At 73.7% G+C, this 19,792-nt stretch overlaps 3 protein-coding genes across 3 annotated transcripts; 1 reads left to right on the top strand and 2 right to left on the bottom strand.

Moving 5' to 3' along the window:
• Positions 1-707: 707 nt before the first annotated feature.
• Positions 708-6,452, bottom strand: LOC127039762 (autophagy-related protein 16-like). Its single transcript, XM_050933619.1, has 9 exons — positions 6,350-6,452; positions 4,023-4,104; positions 3,774-3,849; positions 3,627-3,700; positions 3,336-3,545; positions 3,042-3,107; positions 2,697-2,754; positions 935-1,007; positions 708-831 (listed from the first exon to the last, which is right to left on the bottom strand). The coding sequence occupies exons 1-9, from the start codon at positions 6,450-6,452 to the stop codon at positions 785-787; spliced, it is 789 nt and encodes a 262-aa protein (XP_050789576.1). The 3' UTR covers positions 708-784.
• Positions 6,453-6,508: 56 nt separating this feature from the next.
• MED11 (mediator complex subunit 11) lies at positions 6,509-11,161 on the top strand. The gene is made up of 3 exons (XM_050933640.1): positions 6,509-6,647; positions 10,443-10,573; positions 10,663-11,161. The coding sequence occupies exons 1-3, from the start codon at positions 6,563-6,565 to the stop codon at positions 10,798-10,800; spliced, it is 354 nt and encodes a 117-aa protein (XP_050789597.1). The 5' UTR covers positions 6,509-6,562; the 3' UTR covers positions 10,801-11,161.
• Positions 11,162-13,096: 1,935 nt separating this feature from the next.
• On the bottom strand, positions 13,097-16,486 carry CXCL16 (C-X-C motif chemokine ligand 16). Its single transcript, XM_050933635.1, is given in 5 exon segments — positions 13,097-13,299; positions 13,302-13,436; positions 13,675-13,757; positions 15,545-15,685; positions 16,362-16,486. Coding segments are annotated over 5 exon segments (618 nt in total). The 5' UTR covers positions 16,418-16,486.
• Positions 16,487-19,792: the final 3,306 nt, after the last annotated feature.

Here is a 19,792-nt window from a genome sequence, read left to right as displayed (position 1 = left end):
GGTTTCTAAGTTCATCTCTATGTCCTGGAGGACTAACCACCCCCTGCCTAGACTGTACCCCTCCCTGAAATGCAAAGTCTTCCTCTCTATGGTGCTAACCATAGAGTCCTAACAACTGCGTCTAGAGCGGCCTGGGCTTCAGCCCCCACTCTAGGCTGCCATGCTCTGGGTGGAGGCCAGAGGGACTCTAGGACTGGCCATAGAGACTGTGCCTAGACATGGCTCATGTGCGCCCCTCCCCCACTATCTCTATGGTAACGGCTGTGGGTGGTGGGACTCTATGGTGGTGGTCCAGGAGGACTCAGCCAGGGCTAGAACTGTCTCATCACCATGGACATGGTGCTCAAGGAGGCACTCTGGCCTGCATCTCTATGGCAACAGGCCTGGAGGACTGCACTAGGCCACCCCCCCCCCAACCACAGAGACATTGGCTAGAGCGTCACCTCCCTGGCCATAGGCAGGCACCTGGCTAGGCCTCAGCTCTATGGTTGGAGGGGGGGTCTGGGCCAAAGCCAGTTGCCCCACAACCATAGAGAGCGGCTGGGGGGGGGCTAGAGCGGCAGCGGGAGGCCCACACACTAGGCAGCATCTCCAGGGGAAGGGGAGATTTTATGCAAATGAGCACAATGCATATGCAAAGCTAGACATGAGCGGGAGGCCGCGTTTGCATACAAGGGCGGGGGGATGAGCCCTGGGGGAATGGGGGAAGCAGGGCAGAGCTGGAGCCCAACACACGCAGACACCCCAATGCTCCCAGGAACGGGGGGGTCCCCGCTGCAGCCGCTTAGGGGGCGTCTCTGTCCAGCTCAGCAGCGGCTCCGGGCACCGGATCTGGAACGACAAAGGGGCGGGGGGACAATTGGGGTGAAAACCCAGCTGGGAGAAAGGGGGCAGTGGGGGGGGAACAGGGGGCTCACTGGTCTCCGCCTCTTACCTGGTCCCTCGCCATTTGTTTCTCCTCCTCTCGCAGGGGATGAGCTGCCCCCAGCACCCAGCCCCACTGCTGCCTGGGGGGGATGGAAGACAAACCGTGGGACCCCACAATCCTCCTGACACTGGGCATAGACCGCAGGAGTCCTGGCTCCTACCCCACCTGCTCTCACCCCCCAGCTCCCACTCCCCTCCCAGAGTTGGGGAGAGAACCGAGGAGTCCTGGCTCTCAGCGCCCCCCTGCTCTAACCCACCAGCCCCCACTCCCCTCCCAGAGCCGGGGAGAGAACCCAGGAGTCCTGACTCCCAGCTCCCCCTGCTCTGACCCACCCGCCCCCACTCCCCTCCCAGAGCTGGGGAGAGAACCCAGGAGTCCTGGCTCCCAGAACCCCCTGCTCCGACCCACCAGCCCCTACTCCCCTCCCAGAGCCAGGGAGAGAACCCAGGAGTCCTGGCTCCCAGGCCCCCCCTGCTCTAACCCACCAGCCCCCACTCCCCTCCCAGAGCCGGGGAGAGAACCCAGGAGTCCTGGCTCCCAGCCCCCCCTGCTCTAACTCACCAGCCCCCACTCCCCTCCCCGAGCTGGGGAGAGAACCCAGGAGTCCTGGCTCCCAGCCCCCTGCTCTGACCCACCAGCCCCCACTCCCCTCCCAGACCTGGGGAGAGAACCCAGGACTCCTGGCTCCCAGCGCCCCCTGCTCTAACCCACCAGGCCCCACTCCCCTCCCAGAGCTGGGGAGAGAACCCAGGAGTCCTGGCTCCCAGCCCCCCTGCTCTGACCAACCAGCCCCCACTCCCCTCCCAGAGCTGGGGAGAGAACCCAGGAGTCCTGGCTCCCATACCCCCTGCTCTGACCCACCAGCCCCACTCCCTCCCAGAGCCAGGGAGAGAACCCAGGAGTCCTGGCTCTCATCCCCCCTGCTCTATCCCACCAGCCCCTGCTCCCCTTCCAGAGCCGGGGAGAGAACCCAGGAGTCCTGGCTCCCAGCCCCCCCGCTCTGACCCACCAGCCCCCACTCCCCTCTCACCAGCTCCTCGCAGGATGTGTTTTCACTCATCACCAGCCCCCACTCCCAGAGCCAAGGAGAGAACCCAGGAGTCCTGGCTCCCAGAACCCCCTGCTCCGACCCACCAGCCCCTACTCCCCTCCCAGAGCCAAGGAGAGAACCCAGGAGTCCTGGCTCCCATACCCCCTGCTCTGACCCACCAGCCCCACTCCCCTTCCAGAGCCAGGGAGAGAACCCAGGAGTCCTGGCTCTCATCCCCCCTGCTCTATCCCACCAGCCCCTGCTCCCCTTCCAGAGCCGGGGAGAGAACCCAGGAGTCCTGGCTCCCAGAACCCCCCCAGAGCCCAGGAGAGAACCCAGGAGTCCTGGCTCCCATACCCCCTGCTCTGACCCACCAGCCCCACTCCCCTCCCAGAGCCGAGGAGAGAACCCAGGAGTCCTGGCTCCCATACCCCCTGCTCTGACCCACCAGCCCCACTCCCCTTCCAGAGCCAGGGAGAGAACCCAGGAGTCCTGGCTCTCATCCCCCCTGCTCTATCCCACCAGCCCCTGCTCCCCTTCCAGAGCCGGGGAGAGAACCCAGGAGTCCTGGCTCCCAGAACCCCCCCAGAGCCCAGGAGAGAACCCAGGAGTCCTGGCTCCCATACCCCCTGCTCTGACCCACCAGCCCCACTCCCCTCCCAGAGCCGAGGAGAGAACCCAGGAGTCCTGGCTCCCAGCCCCCCCGCTCTGATCCACCAGCCCCCACTCCCCTCTCACCAGCTCCTCGCAGGATGTGTTTTCACTCATCACCAGCTCCGCGCCCAGCCAGGAGGTTCTGGGTGGGGGAAGGGTGTTAATTTGGGGGTACACAACCAGCCCCTCCTGCCCCTCTCTCCCAGCCTGGGCCTGGACAGGAGAGGGGACTGCTCACCAGGCCCCCAATTGCAGCTGTCTCTGGGGTGGGGTGTCCAGGCTGCTGCCAGCCCAGCTGGGCAGGGCAGGGGAAAGTTATGGGGGCGGGATCTGAGGAACAGGTGTGGTGTTCATGGTAAAGGGGGGGCATGCCAGGGCAGGGGCATGGAAGCGGGGGGGGGGCATGCCAGGATATGGGGGGGTCATTACCCAGCTGTTCCTCCCAGCCACAGCCTCTCCAGCTTCTGGTGTAGCCGAGACACCTGGTTCCGGTACCTGTGGGGGGCACAGACAGACAGGTAGGGGGGTGCCCAGCTGGGGGGGCACAGGCGCTCACCCCTCATTTCCCTGTGAGGGGGGGGGGACGGAGAAGTGGCTGTCACTGCTCAAGGCAGGGAGGGCATGTGGGGTAGCTGTGCCTGGTCTGGGGGGGTCATGGGGGGCTTTACCTAGGAGGGCAATGCAGGGGGGCCTGGTGCCCTTGGGGGGGGACAGGGGACTCACCTTTCCTCCCGGGCGTTGGCCTCGTTCACCCTCTGTGCCTCCAGCTGCTTCTCCTGCACCCACCGGGCCTCGAGCTGGTCCCGCGCCCGCAGCGCCGCCCCCAGCGCCGCCCGCAGCCCCTCGGCCTCCTGGCCCCGCTCCCACAGCTGGGCCTGCAGCTCCTGGCAGCGCTCTGAGAGCCCCGCCAGCTCCCGGGCACAGCGCCTCGCCCTGGGGGGAGACACGCCGGCGGGTTAGAGTCCCCCAGGGCCAGGAGATGGGGGACATGGGGGGGGGAAATCGGGGGCTCACCTGGCCCGCTGCTCCTGGCATTCGGCCTCGCTGCATTTCAGGGCGTCGCTCAGATGGGACACGCTCTGGGCCAGCTACAGGGGGGAGACGGGGGGGGTTAGTCGCACGGACGCTGCTTCACCCCCCCATGGTGCCTCCCCGACTCACCTCCTCCTCGGCCCCCCGCAGCTCCGCCAGCTCCACCGCCTGCTGCAGCTGCAGGGATGCCAGCTCCAGCGGGGTCCTGGGGGGCACAAAGGGAGGACTGGGTCACAGCCCCCCCACAGTACTGCAGTGCCCCTCACTCCCGACCTGCAGCCCCTGCCAGCCCAGCCCGCCCCCCCCCCCCAGCTCTGCAGTGCCCCTCACTCCCAACCCACAGCCACCGGGAGCAGAGAATTATGGTCCCAGCTTCACCTGGATTCCTGGGTCCCCGACTCCATCTGAAGTTTCTCTGCCAGCAGCCGCTCCAGGTCCCTGCGCTCCAGGAGTTTCTCATCTGCAAGTGAAGAAAGGCGAGGGGCTGGAAGCCAGGACTCCTGGGTTCTCTCCCCAGCTCTGGGAGGGGAATGGGGGCCGGTGGGTCAGAGCACGGGGGGCTGGGAGCCAGGACTCCTGGGTTCTCTCCCCGGCTCTGGGAGGGGAATGGGGGCCGGTGGGTCAGAGCACGGGGGGCTGGGAGCCAGGACTCCTGGGTTCTCTCCCCGGCTCTGGGAGGGGAATGGGGGCCGGTGGGTCAGAGCACGGGGGGCTGGGAGCCAGGACTCCTGGGTTCTATCCCCGGCTCTGGGAGGGGAGTGGGGGCTGGTGGTTAGAGCAGGGGGGCTGGGAGCCAGGACTCCTGGGTTCTCTCCCCAGCTCTGGGAGGGGAGTGGGGGCTGGTGGTTAGAGCAGGGGGGGCTGGGAGCCAGGACTCCTGGGTTCTCTCCCCAGCTCTGGGAGGGGAGTGGGGGCTGGTGGGTTAGAGCGGGGGGGGACTGGGGGTCAGGACTCCTGGGTTCTCTCCCCAGCTCTGGGAGGGGAGTGGGGGCTGGTGGGTTAGAGCGTGGGGGACTGGGGGTCAGGACTCTGCTGTGCCCCCCAACTCATGGCCCAGGCCCCGCCCCTCACTCACGGTTCTGCATCAAGACCGCCCCAGGCTCAGGCCCCGCCCCCAGGCTATGGCCCCGCCCCCGCTCACGGCTCTGCACCAGGCCCCGCCCCCAGGCTATGGCCCCGCCTTCGCTCACAGCTCTGCACCAGGCCCCGCCCCCTGGCTCTGGCCCTGCCCCCCGCTCTGCACCAGGCCCTGCCCCCGGCTCTGGCCCCGCCCCCTGCTCTGCAAGAGGCCCCCCGCTCACGGCTCTGCACCAGGCCCCGCCCCTGGCTCTGGCCCCGCCCCCCGCTCTTCACCAGGCCCCGCCCCCAGGCTCTGGCCCCGCCCCCGCTCAGGGCTCTGCACCAGGCTCTGGCCCCGCCCCCCGCTCTGCACCAGGCCGCGCCCCCTGGCTCTGGCCCCGCCCCCGCTCACGGCTCTGCACCAGGCCCCGCCCCCCGGCTCTGGCCCCGCCCCCCGCTCTGCACCAGGCCGCGCCCCCTGGCTCTGGCCCCGCCCCCGCTCACGGCTCTGCACCAGGCCCCGCCCCCCGGCTCTGGTCCCGCCCCCCGCTCTGCAAGAGGCCCCGCTCACGGCTCTGCACCAGGCCCCGCCCCTGGCTCTGGCCCCGCCCCCCGCTCTTCACCAGGCCCCGCCCCCAGGCTCTGGCCCCGCCCCCGCTCACGGCTCTGCACCAGGCCCCGCCCCCCGGCTCTGGCCCCGGCCCCCGCTCTGCACCAGGCCGCGCCCCCTGGCTCTGGCCCCGCCCCCACGCTCTGCACCAGGCCCTGCCCCCGGCTATGGCCCCGCCCCCGCTCACGGCTCTGCACCAGGCCCCGTCCCCCGCTCTGCACCAGGCCCCGCCCCCCGGCTCTGGCCCCGCCCCACGCTCTGCACCAGGCCCCGCCCCCAGGCTATGGCCTCGCCTTCGCTGACGGCTCTGCGCCAGGCCCCGCCCCCCGGCTCTGGCCTCGCCCCCCGCTCTGCACCAGGCCCCGCCCCCATGCTCTGGCCCCGCCCCCGCTCATGGCTCTGCACCAGGCCCTGCCCCCCGGCTCTGGCCCCGCCCCCGCTCAGGGCTCTGCACTAGGCCCCGCCCCCCGGCTCTGGCCCCGCCCCCGCTCACGGCTCTGCACCAGGCTCCGCCCCCCGGCTCTGACCCCGCCCTGCACCAGGCCCTGCCCCTGGCTATGGCCCCGCCCCCGCTCACGGCTCTGCACCAGGTCCCGCCCCCCCGGCTCTGGCCCCGCCCCCCGCTCTGCACCAGGCCCCGCCCCCATGCTCTGGCCCCGCCCCCGCTCATGGCTCTGCACCAGGCCCTGCCCCCCGGCTCTGGCCCCGCCCCCGCTCAGGGCTCTGCACTAGGCCCCGCCCCCCGGCTCTGGCCCCGCCCCCGCTCACGGCTCTGCACCAGGCCCCGCCCCCCGGCTCTGACCCCGCCCTGCACCAGGCCCTGCCCCTGGCTATGGCCCCGCCCCCGCTCACGGCTCTGCACCAGGTCCCGCCCCCCGGCTCTGGCCCCGCCCCCCGCTCTGCACCAGGCCCCGCCCCCTGGCTCTGGCCCCGCCCCCCACTCTGCACCAGACCCCGCCCCCCGGTTCTGGCCCCGCCCCCGCTCACGGCTCTGCACCAGGCCCCGCCCCCCGGCTCTGGCCCCGCCCCCGCTCACGGCTCTGCACCAGGCCCCGCAGCCGCCGCGTCTCGCGCTCGCGCCGCTCCAGCTCCCGGCGCACGTGGCTCCTCCAGGCCGCGCCAGGCCCCGCCCCGTCCATCGCTTCCGGGTCACGTGCGCCGGCCCAAGCAGATGTAGCGCCGGGGGGAGGGGCGGAGCGCGGCCGGCGCATGCGCTGAGAGCGGCGGGGCGGGGCCGGCGCGCGGGGCCATGGCCACTTACAGCGTCGCCAACGAGCGGCTGCGGGTCCTGGAGGAGCTGGAGCGCGAGATCGGCGCCTCGCTGCAGAGCGCGGGTAGGGGCGGGGCCAGCGCCGGGGGCGGGGCGGGGCGGGGCCGGGCTGCAGAGCGCGGGTAGGGGCGGGGCCAGCGCCGGGGGCGGGGCGGGGCGGGGCCGGGCTGCAGAGCGCGGGTAGGGGCGGGGCCAGCGCCGGGGGCGGGGCGGGGCCGGGCTGCAGAGCGCGGGGAGGGGCGGGGCCAGCGCCTGGGGGCGGGGCCGGGCCGCAGAGCGCGGGGAGGGGCGGGGCCAGCGCCGGGGGCGGGGCCGGGCTGCAGAGCGCGGGTAGGGGCGGGGCCAGCTCCAGGGGGCGGGGCCGGGCCGCAGAGCGCGGGTAGGGGCGGGGCCAGCTCCAGGGGGCGGGGCCGGGCTGCAGAGCGCGGGTAGGGGCGGGGCCAGCGCCGGGGGCGGGGCCGGGCTGCAGAGCGCGGGTAGGGGCGGGGCCAGCGCCTGGGGGCGGGGCCGGGCTGCAGAGCGCGGGTAGGGGCGGGGCCAGCGCCTGGGGGCGGGGCCGGGCTGCAGAGCGCGGGTAGGGGCGGGGCCAGCGCCGGGGGGCGGGGCCTGGCTGCAGAGCGCGGGTAGGGGCGGGGCTAGCGCCGGGGGGCGGGGCGGGGCCGGGCTGCAGAGCGCGGGTAGGGGCGGGGCCAGCGCCGGGGGGCGGGGCGGGGCCGGGCTGCAGAGCGCGGGTAGGGGCGGGGCCAGCGCCGGGGGCGGGGCGGGGCCGGGCTGCAGAGCGCGGGTAGGGGCGGGGCCAGCGCCGGGGGCGGGGCGGGGCCGGGCTGCAGAGCGCGGGTAGGGGCGGGGCCAGCGCCGGGGGGCGGGGCGGGGCCGGGATGCAGAGCGCGGGTAGGGGCGGGGCCAGCGCCAGGGGGCGGGGCGGGGCCGGGCTGCAGAGCGCGGGTAGGGGCGGGGCCAGCGCCGGGGGGCGGGGCGGGGCCGGGCTGCAGAGCGCGGAGAGGGGCGGGGCCAGCGCCTGGGGGCGGGGCCGGGCCGCAGAGCGCGGGTAGGGGCGGGGCCAGCGCCGGGGGCGGGGCGGGGCCGGGCTGCAGAGCGCGGGGAGGGGCGGGGCCAGCCGCCTGGGGGCGGGGCCGGGCCGCAGAGCGCGGGGAGGGGCGGGGCCAGCGCCGGGGGCGGGGCCGGGCTGCAGAGCGCGGGTAGGGGCGGGGCCAGCTCCAGGGGGCGGGGCCGGGCCGCAGAGCGCGGGTAGGGGCGGGGCCAGCTCCAGGGGGCGGGGCCGGGCTGCAGAGCGCGGGTAGGGGCGGGGCCAGCGCCGGGGGCGGGGCCGGGCTGCAGAGCGCGGGTAGGGGCGGGGCCAGCGCCTGGGGGCGGGGCCGGGCTGCAGAGCGCGGGTAGGGGCGGGGCCAGCGCCTGGGGGCGGGGCCGGGCTGCAGAGCGCGGGTAGGGGCGGGGCCAGCGCCGGGGGGCGGGGCCTGGCTGCAGAGCGCGGGTAGGGGCGGGGCTAGCGCCGGGGGGCGGGGCGGGGCCGGGCTGCAGAGCGCGGGTAGGGGCGGGGCCAGCGCCGGGGGGCGGGGCGGGGCCGGGCTGCAGAGCGCGGGTAGGGGCGGGGCCAGCGCCGGGGGCGGGGCGGGGCCGGGCTGCAGAGCGCGGGTAGGGGCGGGGCCAGCGCCGGGGGCGGGGGCGGGGCCGGGCTGCAGAGCGCGGGTAGGGGCGGGGCCAGCGCCGGGGGGCGGGGCGGGGCCGGGATGCAGAGCGCGGGTAGGGGCGGGGCCAGCGCCAGGGGGCGGGGCGGGGCCGGGCTGCAGAGCGCGGGTAGGGGCGGGGCCAGCGCCGGGGGGCGGGGCGGGGCCGGGCTGCAGAGCGCGGAGAGGGGCGTTGCCAGAACCCGGGGGGCGGGGCCGGGCCGCAGAGCGCGGGTAGGGGCGGGGCCAGCGCCTGGGGGCGGGGCCGGGCCGCAGAGCGCGGGTAGGGGCGGGGCCAGCGCCGGGGGGGCGGGGCCGGGCCGCAGAGCGCTGGGAGGGGCGGGGCCAGCGCCTGGGGGCGGGGCCGGGCCGCAGAGCGCGGGGAGGGGCGGGGCCAGCTCCAGGGGGCGGGGCCGGGCTGCAGAGCGCGGGTAGGGGCGGGGCCAGCGCCGGGGGGGGGGCGGGGCGGGGCCGGGCTGCAGAGCGCGGGTAGGGGCGGGGCCGGGCTGCAGAGCGCGGGTAGGGGCGGGGCCAGCGCCGGGGGGCGGGGCGGGGCCGGGCTGCAGAGCGCGGGTAGGGGCGGGGCCAGCGCCGGGGGGCGGGGCCGGGCTGCAGAGCGCGGGAAGGGGCGGAGCCAGCGCCCAGGGGGCCGGGCCGGGCTGCAGAGCGCGGGTAGGGGCGGGGCCGGGGGCGGGGCCGGGCCGCAGATCGCCGGTAGGGGCGGGGCCAGCGCCTGGGGGCGGGGCCGGGCCGCAGAGCGCGGGTAGGGGCGGGGCCAGCGCCTGAGGGCGGGGCCGGGCCGCAGAGCGCGGGGAGGTGCGGAGCCAGCGCCTGAGGGCGGGGCCGGGGCGGAGCCAGCTCCAGGGGGCGGGGCCGGGCTGCAGAGCACGGGGGAGGGGCGGAGCCAGCTCCAGGGGGCGGGGCCGGGCCGCAGAGCGCGGGGAGGTGCGGAGCCAGCTCCAGGGGGCCGGGGCGGAGCCAGCTCCAGGGGGCGGGGCCTGGCCGCAGAGCGTGGGGAGGGCCGGAGCCAGCTCCAGGGGGCCGGGGCGGGGCCAGCTCCAGGGGGCGGGGCCGGGCTGCAGAGCACGGGGAGGGGCGGAGCCAGCTCCAGGGGGCGGGACCGGGCTGCAGAGCGCGAGGAGGGGCGGAGCCAGCGCCGGGGGGCGGGGCCGGGCTGCAGAGCGCGAGGAGGGCGGAGCCAGCTCCAGGGGGCGGGGCCTGGCCGCAGAGCGTGGGGAGAGGCGGAGCCAGCTCCAGGGGGCGGGGCCGGGCCGCAGAGCGCGGGCAGGGGCGGGGCCGGGCCGCTGAGGGCGGGGGCGTGGCTAAAGGGCAGGGCAGGGGCTGCAGGGATGGGGTGCTGGGGAATCCCTTGGGGGGAGGCGGAGCCGGGGGATCCCCTGGGGCGGGTGGGGGTGCTGGGGAATCCCTTGGGGGGAACCAGGGAATTCCCCCTGGGGGAGGGGGAGCTGGGGGATCCCCTGGGGCGGGTGGGGGTGCTGGGGGATCCCCCTGGGGAGAACTGGGGAATTCCCCCGGGGAGAGGGGGAGCCGGGGAATTCCCCTAGGGGAGGGGGAGCTGGGAGATCCCCTGGGGTGGGGTGGGGGTGCTGGGGGATCCCCTGGGCGGAACCAGGGAATTCCCCTGGGAGGAGGGGGAGCGGGGGAATCCCCTCGGGCAGGTGGGGGTGCTGGGGGATCCCCCTGGGGAGAACTGGGGAATTCTCCTGGGGGGAGGGGGAGCCGGGGAATTCCCCTGGGGGGAGGGGGAGCTGGGAGATCCCCTGGGGTGGGGGTGCTGGGGGATCCCCTGGGGGGAACTGGGGAATTCCCCTGGGAGGAGGGGGAGCTGGGAGATCCCCTGGGGCGGGTGGGGGTGCTGGGGATCCCCTGGGGGGAACTGGGGAATTCCCCCGGGAGGAGGGGGAGCTGGAGGATCCCCTGGGCGGAACCAGGGAATTCCCCTGGGGTGGGGGTGCGGGATCCCCTGGGGGGAACCGGGGAATTCCCCCGGGGGGAGGGGGAGCCGGGGGATCCCCTGGGGCGGGGCAGGGTGCCAGGGCAGTTCCAGCCAGCGTGTCAGGCCTGGAACAGGGGGGCGCTTTGGTACTAGGCTCCCGCCCCGTCCAGGAGGGGGGGTTAATCGGGGCGCCCCCTCACCCCCGCCCGCCCCCCAGGGATCGTGATCCTGGAGCTGTCGAAGGAGAAGCCGAACGAGCGGCTGCTGGAGCGTCAGGCCGCCCAGTTCACCGCCTCGGTGCAGAAAGTGGAGTCGGAGCTCTCGGGCCAGATCCGCTACCTCACCCAGGTGAGGGGGCGGGGCCAGCACGGGGGGGCGGGGCCGGCGCGGGGGCGCTCAGGCTCACCCCTTCTCTCTGCCGTCTCCCCCCCACACAGGTGGCCACGGGGCAGCCCCACGAAGGCTCCAGCTACTCGGCCCGCGAGGGCTGCCAGATGGCGCTTAACCGGGTCGACTACGCCCGGGTGAAGCTCGGGGAGCTGGCCCGCACCTGCGAGCACATGCTGGAGCAGTAGGGGGCGCCGCCGGGAGCTTGGCACACGCCAAGGACACGCCAAGGACACGGGATCGCCGCTGGGCTCTGCCGTTTGCCACAGCTGTGACCCGTCGGACACGTGAAGAGGCCCCGGGACACGCCGCAGCACGCGCTGGGGGTCAGGCAAGCCCTGGGATGAGACGGGATCTCAGGCGTGGCGTGGCGTGGGATCAACACGGCGGCTGGGCCACGCTCCAACATATGGACTGGTGTCCTCCCACCCCCCGGGCGTACCGGGAACATGCTCTGACCCACACAGTCACCGAGTCTCAGCTCGGGGGCAGGCGGGGGCTGTTTTTTCTACTGCCTGTGTTAAATAAAAGGGGAAAATACCCAAATTGTCCCATGCTGCGCACCTGGGGGGGGGGATGGGGCAGGAGCTGGCAGTGGGGCAGCCCCATGCCTAGAAGTGCAGGAGCAGGGAGCCCCCCATTTGGGTCTCCCCCCCAGTGTAAATCCCATCCCCCCCACACACACGTCCGGGTTCCACACCGATCCCGCCCCCGCTCCGGCCTCCGCACAGAGGAAGTGAAAGTGTCTGGTAGCTGGAGGCGGGATGGGGGGGGTCTCTCTCCAGAGTTGCCCCCCCATCAGTCTCAGGGGGGCCCCCCTTGCACACTGGGGGTTCAGGCCAGTTCCAGGTGCCGCCCCCTCCCCCCAGAGAGACCCTTGGAGAGCCCTCCTGGCACAAATGCAGGGATCTGGGAGGCACCGGGGGGGACACCCCAAAACCGTGCCCACCCCCATGAATAACCAGCCGCAGCCTCCTACAAACCTCTGTATTAAAGCTCTGACATTCTGTACAAGGGGAATAAATTAGTGGGGGCTCTGCGGGGCGGGGGCAGGACGCGTGCATCTCCCCAGAGCCAGTGTACCTCGTCTGTGGTTAGAGATTAGCTTAGTGTGGGGGGCAGCTCTGCGGGGGGCCCCCCCCCCGGAGCCGGGGTCCTTCATCAAGTAGGAGGCTGGTTGTTAGACCCCCAAACCCCCTCCCCTGCATACCATCACCCCCCCACCCCCAAGGAGATCAGTGGGGATTCGGTGCTGGGGTCCGTTCGTGGGGGTAGCGGTCCATCAGCCCAGCTCGCATGGATAGTACAGCGTCCCGGTGCCTGGGGGGGGGGGGCAATAAAACAGGGGGGTAAGAGCAAACCAAGGACCCCCCCAACCCAGCCCGGCCAGGGCCCACTCTGAGGAGCTCCCCACGGGTAGCAGAAGAGTGGGCAAGGTGGAGGGGATAAATCGGGAGGAGAAACAACCCCCACGCCCTGGGTCTGGGGGAGTAGTCGGGGGGCCCAGTGGTGGGGGGACGAGACTGGGCAGAGATGGGGCACAGCGGGGGAGTGTCTAGGAAAATGACCTGGAGGGGCTCAGAGCCCAGGGATAGGGGTGGATTGGCCATAGGAGGTGCAGGGGGGCACAGATTGGGGGTGGGGGATGGATTAGCTGTGGGGGGGATGTGGGGAGCACAGACCAGGGAGGAGGGTGGATCGGCTGTGGGGGAAATGTGGGGGGCACAGATCAAGAATGGGGGGTGGATTAGCCAGGGGGCACAGATCGGAGGTGGGGGTAGATTATCTGGGGGAGGAACGTGGGGGACACAGACAGGGGGGTGGATCGGCCATGGGGGGGAACGTGGGGGGCACAGACCAGGAAGGGGGTGTGGATCGGCCGTGGGGAGTGCAGGGGGTCACAGACTGGGGGTGGGGGTGGATCAGCTGTGGGGGGTGCAGGGGGGCCCAGACCAGGGATGGGGATGGATCAGCGGTGGGGGGTGCAGGGGGGCACAGACCGGGGTGGATCAGCTATGGGGGGTGCAGGGGGGCACAGACCAGGGGTGGGGGTGGATCAGCTGTGGGGGGTGCAGGGGGCATAGACCGGGGTAAATAGTCAGTCCCCCCCATGGAAGCAGGGCCTCCCAACCCTGCTGCCCTGCTCACCTGAGTCTCTGTGGGGGGAGCCAGGTCCCGGGGGGGCCCGCTGGTGCCTCCGGCAGAGCATGTAGGTCAGGACCCCCACCAGCACCAGGATGATGCCCACCAGCACCGGCACGGCCGTGAGGTAGTGACGGGGCTGTGGGGGGGGGGGGCCCATCGCCTGCTCCCTCCCCCTTCCGGGGCGCCAGGCCAGGCCCCCAAACGGGGTCTGCAAGACAAAGGGAGAGGGGGTTAGAAACTCGGGGGGGTAAGGATCCCTTCCCCCTTGGGGGATCCCAGCCCCACAGAGAGTCCCCCTCATGGGGGATCCCAGCTGTGAGCTCACCGGTGGTCAGGGCTTCATCCGTGGGGCTGGCCGTGGGTCCGTGCGGTGCCGACGGTCTGTCTGAGGGTCCGTGGGGATCTGGGGGTCTGGCCGTGGGTCCGTGTGGCGCTGGGGGTCCGTCTGAGGGTCCGTGGGGCTCCATAGGGCTGGCCGTGGGTCCGTGGGGCTCTGGGGGTCTGGCCGTGGGGCTCTGGGGCTGCAGGCGGCTCCGGGGGGGTCCATCTGTGGATCCATGGGATTCTAGGGGTCGGGCTGTGCTGGGCATGGGGGGGTAGGCGTTGGGGGCCAGGGGCGCATTGGGGGGGTTCGGAGCCGGCCCCCCGCCCCCTTGGCGGGCATCAATCCTTCCGGCTTCTGCAGGACATGGTGAGTTGGTGACCTGGTTGGGCCAGACGGGAGGGCCCTCGCCCCCCTGCCCCCCGGCAGTGTCAGCTCCACCCCCCAGCACCCCACTGCCATGCTGCCCTGCCCGCCCCACCCAGCGCAGGGCCTCCCCCTCTTCCCCCGTGTGCCCCCCTGTGAGACCCACCCCCCCAACCTGTAGGATCTGGGGTCCCCACCCCCAGCGGGAGGGGTTGGGGGTCGCACCCACCTTTCTTCTCCCAGAGCCCCCGGAGCTCGGTCACCCAGTCGGCGCTGGCCAGCCCACAGATCTGTATTCGGGGCAGCTCGAACCTGGGGGGCAGGGGGCAGAAGTGAGGGGGGAAGGATAGCGTGGGGGAGGCTGGCGGGGGGCAGGGACCAAGGGGGGGTCAGGGGGGCTTGCAGGGGGAGGGTTTGGTGGGGAGGATGCGGATGGAGGGGTTGGCTGGGGGGTCCGGGGGTGTCTCCGGGACTGGAATTTGCAGCACTAGGAAATGGGGGTGTCTGGAATTTTTTGAGAACTTTGTCACCGGCTGAGGGGCGTAGTATGGGCTGGTGGGGGGGGGAGCAGGGGGTGTTAGGGGCTGGCAGGGGGCAGCAGGAGGGTTATGGGCTGGCAGGGGGAAGTGGGGGTGTTAGGGGCTGGCAGGGGGCAGCGGGGGTGTTAGGGGCTGGCAGGGGGCAGCAGGAGGGTTATGGGCTGGCAGGGGGGAAGTGGGGATGTTAGGGGCTGGCAGGGGACAGCGGGGGGGTTAGGGGCTGGTGGGGGGAAAGTGGGGGTGTTAGGGGCTGGCAGGGGGCAGCAGGGGGTTATGGGCTGGCAGGAGAGCAGCAGGGGGTGTTAGGGGCTGGCGGGGGGCAGCGGGGGGGGTTATGGGCTGGCAGGGGGCAGCGGGGGGGTTATAAGCTGGCGGGGGAAGAAGGGGGTGTTAGGGGCTGGCGGGGGGCAGCGGGGAGGTGTTAGGGGCTGGGAGGGGGCAGCGGGGGGGGTTATAAGCTGGCAGGAGAGCAGCGGGGGGTTAGGGGCTGGCAGGGGGCAGCAGGGGGGTTATAAGCTGGCAGGGGGGAAGAAGGGGGTGTTAGGGGCTGGCGGGGGAGCAGCGGGGGGTGTTAGGGGCTGGGAGGGGGCAGCAGAGAGTATTATGGGCTGGCGGGGGGTGTTGAGGCTGGCAGGGGGCAGTGGGGGGTATTATGGGCGGGTGGGGGCAGCGAGGGGTATTATGGGCTGGCAGGGGCATTCGGGGCGGTGGGGGGTATTATGGGCTGGCGGAGGGGAATTCAGGGTGGCGGGGGGTATTATGGGCTGGTGGGGGCGTTCGGGGCAGCGGGGGCAGCGAGGGGTATTATGGGCTGGCGGAGGGGAATTCAGGGCGGCGGGGGCAGCGAGGGGTATTATGGGCTGGCGGAGGGGAATTCAGGGCGGCGGGGGTATTATGGGCTGGCGGGGGGGTGTTGAGGCTGGCGGGGGCAGCGAGGGGTATTATCGGCTGGCGGAGGGGAATTCAGGGTGGCGGGTATTATGGGCTGGCGGAGGGGAATTCAGGGCGGCAGGGGCAGTGAGGGGTATTATGGGCTGGCAGGGGCATTCGGGGTGGCGGGGGCAGCGAGGGGTATTATGGGTTGGCAGGGGCATTCGGGGCGACGGGGGGTATTATGGGCTGGCAGGGGGCAGCGAGGGGTATTATGGGCTGGCGGGGCCATTCGGGGTGGCGGGGGCAGCGAGGGGTATTATGGGTTGGCAGGGGCATTCGGGGCGGCGGGGGGGTATTATGGGCTGGCAGGGGGCAGCGAGGGGTATTATGGGCTGGCGGGGGCATTCGGGGTGGCGGGGGGTATTATGGGCTGGCGGGGGGTATTATGGGCTGGTGGGGGCATTCGGGGTGGCGGGGGCAGCAAGGGGTATTATGGGTTGGCAGGGGCATTCGGGGCGGCGGGGGGTATTATGGGCTGGCAGGGGGCAGCGAGGGGTATTATGGGCTGGCGGGGGCATTCGGGGTGGCGGGGGCAGCGAGGGGTATTATGGGCTGGTGGAGGGGAATTCAGGGCGCCGGGGGGTATTATGGGCTGGTGGGGGCGTTCGGGGCGGCGGGGGTACGTACCGGACGAGGTGCCTCCCGCAGGCCTGGTAGCCCTTCACTTTGTCGGCGAGGTCCTGGAGCCGGCCCCCGGGGGCCCTCTTCAGCCTCTGGCATTTGCAGAGCCCAAGTGCGCCCCCCTCATTCCCCGAGCCTGGGGGGGGACAGCCGGGGTTAGGGGTCAGCCACTGGGCATAGGGTGTGTTGGGTCTGACCCCTGAAACGCGCAGCCCAGCCCCCCCGGGAGAGATCTGGGGGGGGTCCCAGCCCAGCCCCCCCGGGAGAGATCTGGGGGGGGGTCCCAGCCAACCCCCCAGGGGAGAGATCGGAGGGGGCCCCAGCCCCCCCGGGGGCCTGGCCTGGGGATCCCAGCTGGAGCAAGGGATGGGCCGCAGGGTGGGGGTCACACCCCCCACTGGCAGCGAGGAGCTATGGGGGGGGTCAGTGGGGGGGGAGGTTAGCCCAGAACCTCCAGCGGGCGGGGGCGGGTCTCAGCCTGGTGCCCCCCGGGGGAGAGGGAGCCGGGCTCGGGGGGGTCTCGGGGCGCAGCTGGGAACTGGGGGGGCGCAGCTGGGATCTGGGGGTCTCGGGGCGGAGCTGGGAACTGGGGGGGCGCAGCTGGGAACTGGGGGTCTCGGGGTGGAGCTGGGGGTCTCGGGGCGGAGCTGGGGGGCGCGGGGCGCAGCTGGGAACTGGGGGTCTCGGGGCGCAGCTGGGGGTCTCGGGGCGGAGCTGGGAACTGGGGGGTCTCGGGGCGCAGCTGGGAGCTGGGGGTCTCGGGGCGGAGCTGGGGGACGCGGGGCGCAGCTGGGCTCGGGGGGGCCCTTACCCGGCGGGGGGGGCCCGCAGCAGGAGCAGCAGCAGGAGGGTCGCTCCGAGGCGGGGGGGCGCTGCCATGGGGCCGGGCACGAACCGAAACTGCCGCCGCCCCGCCCGGGACCGGGAAGTTTTCAGCCGCCCGGGACTTTCCGGGGAGGCCGGGACGGGTCCGGCCGGAGAGGGGGCGGTGCGTCCGGCTCCACCCACCCCCACGGCTCCCTGCCTGCCCCCCCACTGCCTGCCCCCCCCGCTGTCTGCAACCCCCCGGCTCCCTGCCTGCCCCCCAGGGCTCCCTGCAACCCTCCCCCAGCTCCGTACCTGCCACCCCTCCCAACTGCCTGCACCCCCGCCTGCCCCCCCCCGCTGTCTGCACCCCCCGGCTCCCTGCCTCCCCCCCACTGCCTGCACCCCCCCGCCGCCTGCAACCCCCCTGGCTCCCTGCCTGCCCCCCAGTGCTCCCTGCACCCTCCCCCAGCTCCGTACCTGCCACCCCTCCCAACTGCCTGCACCCCCGCCTGCCCCCCCGCTGTCTGCACCCCCCCGACACTCTGCCTCCCCCCCACTGCCTGCACCCCCCCCCGCTGTCTGCACCCCCCCGGCTCCCTGCCTGCCCCCCAGTGCTCCCTGCAACCCTCTCCCAGTTCCGTACCTGCCACCCCTCCCAACTGCCTGCACCCCCCCGGCTCCCTGCCTGCCCCCCCCGGCACTGCCTGCAACCTCCCCCTGGCTTGCTGCAACTGCCCCCCCCCTCCGACTCCAGTCCACTCCCGGCCTGTCCCCCTCCATGCTGTCTGCAGTCCCCCTCCCGGACTCCAATCCCCCCCGGCTCTCTGCCTCCCCCCCCACTGCCTGCACCCCCCGCCGCCTGCAACCCCCCTTGGCTCCCTGCCTGCCCCCAGTGCTCCCTGCAACCCTCCCCCAGCTCCGTACCTGCCACCCCTCCCAACTGCCTGCACCCCCGCCTGCCCCCCCTGCTGTCTGCACCCCCCCCGGCTCTCTGCCTGCCCCCCCCTGCCTGCACCCCCCGCCGCCTGCAACCCCCCCGGCTCCCTGCCTGCCCCCAGTGCTCCCTGCAACCCTCCCCCAGCTCCGTACCTCCACCCCTCCCAACTGCCTGCACCCCCGCCTGCCCCCCCTGCTGTCTGCTCCCCCCCGGCTCTCTGCCTGCCCCCCCACTGCCTGCACCCCCCGCCGCCTGCAACCCCCCCGGCTCCCTGCCTGCCCCCCAGTGCTCCCTGCAACCCTCCCCCAGCTCCGTACCTGCCACCCCTCCCAACTGCCTGCACCCCAGCCTGCCCCCCCTGCTGTCTGCACCCCCCCGGCTCTCTGCCTCACCCCCCGCCGCCTGCAACCCCCCCCGGCTCCCTGCCTGCCCCCCAGTGCTCCCTGCAACCCTCCCCCAGCTCCGTACCTGCCACCCCTCCCAACTGCCTGCACCCCCGCCTGCCCCCCCTGCTGTCTGCTCCCCCCCGGCTCTCTGCCTGCCCCCCCACTTCCTGCACCCCCGCCTGCCCCCCCGGCTCCCTGCCTGCCCCCCAGTGCTCCCTGCAAACCCCCCTCCCCATCCCCGTGACCTGCCACCGCCTCCCCCCCAACTGCCCTGCACTCCGCCTGCCCCCCTGCGTCTGCACCCCCCCAGGGCCGGCGCCGCCGTTCCTGCCCCCCCACTGCCTGCACCCCCGCCACTCCTGCCCCCCGGCTCCCTGCCTGCCCCCCATTGCTCCCTGCAACCCTCCCCCAGTCCCTCCCTACCTGCCACCCCTCCAACTGCCTGCACCCCCGCCTGCCCACCCCTGCTGTCTGGCCCACCCCCGGCTCTCTCTGCCTTCTGCCCCCCCACTGCCTGCACCCCCCGCCGCCTGCAACCCCCCTGGCTCCCTGCCTGCCCCCCAGTGCTCCTGCAACCTCCCCAGCTACGTACCTGCCACCCCTCCCAACTGCCTGCCCCCCCGCCTGCCCCCCCCCGCTGTCTGCACCCCCCCGGCTCCCTGCCTGCCCCCCCACTGCCTGCACCCCCCGCCGCCTGCAACCCCCCTTGGCTCCCTGCCTGCCCCCCAGTGCTCCCTGCAACCCTCCCCCAGCTCCGTACCTGCCACCCCTCCCAACTGCCTGCACCCCCGCCTGCCCCCCCTGCTGTCTGCACCCCCCCGGCTCTCTGCCTCCCCCCCACTGCCTGCACCCCCGTCGGCTCCCTGCCTGCCCCCCAGTGCTCCCTGCAACCCTCCCCCAGCTCCATACCTGCCACCCCTCCCAACTGCCTGCCCCCCCGCCTGCCCCCCCTGCTGTCTGCACCCCCCCCGGCTCCCTGCCTGCCCCCCAGTGCTCCCTGCAACCCTCCCCCAGCTCCGTGCCTGCCACCCCTCCCAACTGCCTGCACCCCCGCCTGCCCCCCCGGCTGTCTGCACCCCCCCCGGCTCCCTGCCTCCCCCCCCACTGCCTGCACCCCCCGCTGCCTGCAACCCCCCGGCTCCCTGCCTGCCCCCAGTGTACTCCCTGCAACCCTCCCCCAGCTCCGTGCTGCCACCCCTCCCAACTGCCTGCACCCCCGCCTGCCCGCCCTGCTGTCTGCTCCCCCCCGGCTCTCTGCCTGCCCCCCCACTGCCTGCACCCCCGCCTGCCCCCCCGGCTCCCTGCCTGCCCCCCAGTGCTCCCTGCAACCCTCCCCCAGCTCCGTACCTGCCACCGCTCCCAACTGCCTGCCCCCCCGCCTGCCCCCCCCTGCTGTCTGCACCCCCCCGGCTCCCTGCCTCCCCCCCACTGCCTGCACCCCCCCGCCGCCTGCAACCCCCCCCGGCTCCCTGCCTGCCCCCCCAGTGCTCCCTGCAATCCTCCCCCCAGCTCCATACCTGCCACCCCTCCCAACTGCCTACACCCCCGCCTGCCCCCCCCCCGCTGTCTGCACCCCCCCGGCTCCCTGCCTGCCCCCCCCCACTGCCTGCACCCCCCGCCGCCTGCAACCTCCCCCGGCTCCCTGCCTGCCCCCCAGTGCTCCCTGAAACCCTCCCCCAGCTCCGTACCTGCCACCCCTCCCAACTGCCTGCACCCCCGCCTGCCCCCCAGCTGTCTGCACCCCCCGGCTCCCTGCCTCCCCCCCACTGCCTGCACCCCCCCCCCCGCTGCCTGCAACCCCCCCTGCTGTCTGCTCCCCCCCGGCTCTCTGCCTCCCCCCCACTGCCTGCACCCCCGCCGGCTCCCTGCCTGCCCCCCAGTGCTCCCTGCAACCCTCCCCCAGCTCTGTACCTGCCACCCCTCCCAACTGCCTGCACCCCCACCTCTCCCCCCCCCCCGCCGCCTGCAACCCCCCCTGGCTCCCTGCCTGCCCCCCAGTGCTCCCTGCAACCCTCCCCCAGCTCCGTACCTGCCACCCCTCCCAACTGCCTGCACCCCCTCCTGCCCCCCCCCCGCTGTCTGCACCCCCCGGCTCCCTGCCTCCCCCCCACTGCCTGCACCCCC

This window comes from Gopherus flavomarginatus, chromosome 23 (assembly GCF_025201925.1).
Source record: "Gopherus flavomarginatus isolate rGopFla2 chromosome 23, rGopFla2.mat.asm, whole genome shotgun sequence".
Taxonomy (NCBI): Eukaryota; Metazoa; Chordata; order Testudines; family Testudinidae; genus Gopherus; species Gopherus flavomarginatus.
Note: the sequence above shows the minus strand (reverse complement) of the source record. Positions and strands in the feature narration are given on the sequence as shown.

Excerpts from the sequence above, each read along its gene's own strand:
- LOC127039762 (XM_050933619.1), bottom strand. The coding sequence starts at position 6,452 with ATGGACGGGGCGGGGCCTGGCGCGGCCTGGAGGAGCCACGTGCGCCGG. Across the intron at positions 3,850-4,022 it reads TCGGGGACCCAGGAATCCAG|GACCCCGCTGGAGCTGGCAT; the intron begins GTGAAGCTGGGA and ends TGTGCCCCCCAG. Across the intron at positions 3,701-3,773 it reads TGCGGGGGGCCGAGGAGGAG|CTGGCCCAGAGCGTGTCCCA; the intron begins GTGAGTCGGGGA and ends TCCCCCCTGTAG.
- MED11 (XM_050933640.1), top strand. The coding sequence starts at position 6,563 with ATGGCCACTTACAGCGTCGCCAACGAGCGGCTGCGGGTCCTGGAGGAG. Across the intron at positions 6,648-10,442 it reads CGCCTCGCTGCAGAGCGCGG|GGATCGTGATCCTGGAGCTG; the intron begins GTAGGGGCGGGG and ends CCCGCCCCCCAG. Across the intron at positions 10,574-10,662 it reads AGATCCGCTACCTCACCCAG|GTGGCCACGGGGCAGCCCCA; the intron begins GTGAGGGGGCGG and ends CCCCCCACACAG.